Genomic DNA, 4580 nt, shown 5'->3' on the forward strand with positions numbered 1-4580 from the left:
CTCAACCAGGAGGATATGGAGTTCACCAAGCATTTTGGGAAGTTTAGATCCCTTTGGGCTGAACTAGAAATGCTTCGACCGGCGACAATTGATCCGACCATACTGAACGAGAGGCGTGAACAAGACAAAGTGTTTGGGCTGCTCTTGACCCTAAACCCCTCCTACAATGATCTCATCAAACACATCTTGCGGTCAGATAAACTCCCAAGCCTTGATGATGTTTGTAACCAAATTCAAAAGGAGCATGGCTCCATGGGATTGTTCGGCAGCAAGGGAGAGCTGGTGACCGCTAACAAAGCTGAGATGGCATCAGCAAACAAAGGCTACTACCGACCGGAGGACAAGAACAACCCGCCGGTTTGTGAGCACTGTAAGAAACTTGGCCACTTCAAGAGCCGCTGCTGGATCCTACATCCGCATCTAGCACCACCACCGGGAACAATCCGAGGTGGACGACCAAACCGCGGAGGACAACCGAGAGCTCACCAAGCAACTGCCGTGGGGGAGCCATTGATCTCTGAGCAGCCTCAACAAGTGACCGGTGGAACTGCTCTTGCTGCAGCATCGTCCGAGCTGGTAAGGCGGTCCGACCTTGATGCGCTCATCAAAGCCCTCAAGGAGGCCACCGGTAAGGCGTTTCTTACTTCAAACAAAACTAAGTCTCTTATTGTTGATTCTGGTGCATCTCATCACATGATTAGTGATTCTAGGTTAATGAGTGATATTAAGCCTGCTAATGGTAATGTTGTGATAGCTAATGGTGAGAAAGTTCCAATTAAAGGCATAGGGAATTTAAAGTTATTTAACAAAGAAACTAAAGCTTTCTATATGCCAAATTTCACATCTAATTTGCTATCAGTTAAGAGGGCCACCACTGATTTAAATTGTTATGCAATATTTGGTCCTAACAAGGTTCATTTTCAGGATATTGAGACAAGTAAAGTTCTTGGTCAAGGAGGTTCCAAGGATGATCTATATGTGCTTGAGGACTTGAATCTATCTTCTTCTACTGCATCTTGTTTTAATTCGGTTATTATTAAACCTAGTGATTCTATTTTACATGCTAGGCTAGGACATCCTCATACTAGAGCTTTATCATTAATGTTTCCTAATATTTCTTTTAAAAATGATGAGTGTGAGGCATGTATTCTTGGTAAACATTGCAAGGCTGTTTTTCCTAAATCTATGACTATTTATGAAAATTGTTTTGATTTAATCCATTCAGATGTTTGGACTTCCCCTTGCTTGTCTAGAGAAAATCAAAAATATTTTGTGACCTTTATTGATGAAAAATCAAAATATACTTGGCTGACCTTGCTTCCCTCTAAAGATAGAGTTCTTGAAGCCTTCACTAATTTTCAAAAATATGTGACTAACCATTATAATGCAAAGATTAAAATTTTGAGATCAGATAATGGAGGAGAGTATACAAGCCATGCCTTCAAACAATACCTAGCAAACCATGGGATTATTCATCAAACAAGCTGTCCATATACACCCCAACAAAATGGTGTTGCTGAAAGGAAGAATAGGCACCTCATGGAAGTGGCAAGATCCATGATGTTTCACACCAATGTTCCAAAGAAGTTTTGGGGAGATGCTGTTCTTGCGGCTNGGGGGAGTCATCAATCTCTGAGCAGCCTCAACAAGTGAACGGTGGAACTGCCCTTGCTGCAGCATCATCCGAGCTGGTAAGGCGGTCCGACATTGATGCGCTCATCAAAGCCCTCAAGGAGGCCACCGGTAAAGCGTTTCTTACCTCAAACAAAATTAAACCCCTTATAGTCGATTATGGTGCATCTCATCACATGATTAGTGATTCTAGGCTAATTAGTGATATTAAACCGGCTAATGGTAATGTGATAATAGCAAATGGTGAGAAAGTGCCGGTTAAAGGCATTGGTAATTTGAAACTATTTGATAAGGAGACTAAGGCATTTTATATGCCAAACTTTACTTCTAACTTGCTATCAGTTAAGAGAGCCACTACTGATTTAAATTGTTATGCTATATTTGGTCCTAACAATGTTCATTTTCAGGATATTGAGACAAGTAAGGTTCTTGGTCAAGGAGGATCCAAGGATGACCTCTATGTGCTTGAGGACTTGAACTTATCTTCTAATGCATCTTGTTTTAATTCGGTTATTATGAAACCTAGTGATTCTATTTTACATGCTAGGCTAGGACACCCTCACACAAGAGCTTTATCCTTAATATTTCCTAATGTTTCTTTTCAAAATGATGAGTGTGAGGCTTGTATTCTTGGTAAACATTGCAAGGCTGTTTTCCCTAAATCTATTACTATTTATGAAAAATGTTTTGATTTAATTCATTCTGATGTTTGGACATCTCCTTGCTTATCTAGAGATAATCAAAAGTATTTTGTGACTTTTATTGATGAAAAATCAAAATATACTTGGATAACTTTGCTTCCCTCTAAGGATAGAGTCCTTGAGGCCTTTACTAATTTTCAAAATTATGTCACTAACCACTTTCATGCCAAGATTAAAATTTTGAGATCAGATAATGGTGGAGAGTACACAAGCCATGCCTTTAAGCAATATCTAGCCAAATATGGAATCCTTCATCAAACTAGCTGTCCTTACACACCACAACAAAATGGAGTGGCAGAAAGGAAGAATAGGCATCTCATGGAGGTAGCAAGGTCTATGATGTTTCACACAAGGGTTCCAAAGAGGTTTTGGGGAGATGATGTGCTAGCCGCTTGTTATCTTATTAACCGCACACCAACAAAGATTCTCAAGGATTTGTCTCCATTTGAGGTATTAACTAATGACAAACCTACATTTGATCACTTAAGAGTGTTTGGTTGTGTGTGTTATGTGTTGCGACCAGGTGAGCTAAGAGACAAGCTTGATGCAAAGAGTACAAAGGCTATGTTTCTTGGCTATTCTACAACACAAAAGGGGTATAAGTGCTATGAACCTACAACAAGGAGAGTTCTAGTATCCCGTGATGTCAAGTTCATGGAGACACAAGGATTTTATGACGAGAAGAATTGGGATGAGCTTCGCAACCTCTCCGATCCTGATACACATGCCAATGACCATACTGAGCAGCATGAGGAATCACCCGAGCCACCTGCGGACAACACGGCCGAAACAACCGAGGAGTCGGCCGAACAGCTTGAGGAAATCATTACTCCGGGACGAGCCAACTCGGAAGCTGGGGCTGTAGTTCCTCTTAGGCGCAGCCAACGTATCAAGTATCCTCCTACTCATTGGAAGAACACCCGTGTGTACTATAACAACATGGCCGTTGCACATCCAATTCAAGCCGTGTGCACCTTGGCTCATTTTCCGATAGAACATCAAGTGTTCCTTGGCAATATTGATGAGAATTGGATTCCCAAGACCTATGATGAGGCTAAGCAGCACAAGGTATGGAGAGATGCGGTGGATGCCGAGAATACGGCCATGGTGCAAAATCACACATGGGACGAGGCTGACTTACCTAAGGGCAAGAAGGCTGTCACCTCTCGGTATATCTTCACGATCAAATATAAGAGCAATGGGGAGATTTAACGCCACAAAGCACGCCTAGTCGCACGAGGTTTCACGCAAACGTATGGGGAGGACTATCTTGATACGTTCGCTCCGGTGGCTAAGCTTCACATGGTTCGAGTTGTTCTCTCTCTTGCCACCAACCTCGACTGGGAACTTTGGCAAATGGACGTGAAGAACGCCTTCTTGCAAGGTGAACTGGAGGATGAAGTGTATATGCGGCCACCACCGGGTTTAGAGGATACTATTGGTCCGGGAAAGGTCTTGAAGCTCAACAAAGCTATCTATGGATTGAAGCAGTCACCAAGGGCTTGGTATCACAAGCTAAGCACCACTCTCCTTGACAAAGGTTTTCGCAAATCCGAAGCTGACCACACCTTGTTCACCTTACCAAGCGCCAAAGGTATAGTAGTCATTCTAGTGTATGTTGAGGATATCATCATCACTGGAAGTGAGTCGGTAGGTATTCAAGACTCTAAAACCTTCTTGAAATCAGTTTTTGATATCAAAGATCTTGGAGAGTTGAAATATTTTCTTGGGATAGAAGTTTATATATCAAATGAAGGGTTATTGTTGTCTCAAAGGAAGTATGCACTTGACTTATTGAGTGAGACAGGAAAACTAGGAGCTAAGGCTGTGACAACGCCCCTGGAAGAGAATTACAAGGACGGAGGACAGGGGGAGCTTGACACCGCTCCATTCGAGGATGTTAGCCTCTACCGGCGGCTAGTCGGTTAGCTTATTTACTTAACCATCACCCGGCCTGATATTTGCTTTGCCGTGAACCAGGTGAGCCAACATATGAAGAATCCCACCGTGCACCATTGGAACATGCTGACACGGATCCTCAAGTACATCAAGGGCTCACCAGGCCAAGGCATATGGATGGGACGCAACAAGAACACCGAGTTGGTAGGCTATTGCGATGCTGACTATGCCGGAGATCGTGGAGACCGACGCTCAACCACCGGCTATTGCACATTCCTTGGTGGGAACCTAGTCACATGTAAGAGCAAGAAGCAAAAGGTCGTCTCACTCTCAAGTGCCGAATCTGAG

General features: G+C 43.0%; 1 protein-coding gene across 1 annotated transcript; it reads left to right on the forward strand.

Moving 5' to 3' along the window:
* LOC104759633 lies at nt 16-3545 on the forward strand. Its single transcript, XM_010482543.1, has 4 exons — nt 16-576; nt 1641-1934; nt 2040-2141; nt 2505-3545. The coding sequence occupies exons 1-4, from the start codon at nt 16-18 to the stop codon at nt 3543-3545; spliced, it is 1998 nt and encodes a 665-aa protein (XP_010480845.1).

The sequence above is a fragment of the Camelina sativa genome, chromosome 17 (assembly GCF_000633955.1).
Source record: "Camelina sativa cultivar DH55 chromosome 17, Cs, whole genome shotgun sequence".
In the NCBI taxonomy this organism is placed as follows: Eukaryota; Viridiplantae; Streptophyta; class Magnoliopsida; order Brassicales; family Brassicaceae; genus Camelina; species Camelina sativa.

Excerpts from the sequence above, each read along its gene's own strand:
- LOC104759633 (XM_010482543.1), top strand. The coding sequence starts at position 16 with ATGGAGTTCACCAAGCATTTTGGGAAGTTTAGATCCCTTTGGGCTGAA. Across the intron at positions 577-1,640 it reads CTGCAGCATCGTCCGAGCTG|CCTCAACAAGTGAACGGTGG; the intron begins GTAAGGCGGTCC and ends ATCTCTGAGCAG. Across the intron at positions 1,935-2,039 it reads TATTTGATAAGGAGACTAAG|GATATTGAGACAAGTAAGGT; the intron begins GCATTTTATATG and ends GTTCATTTTCAG.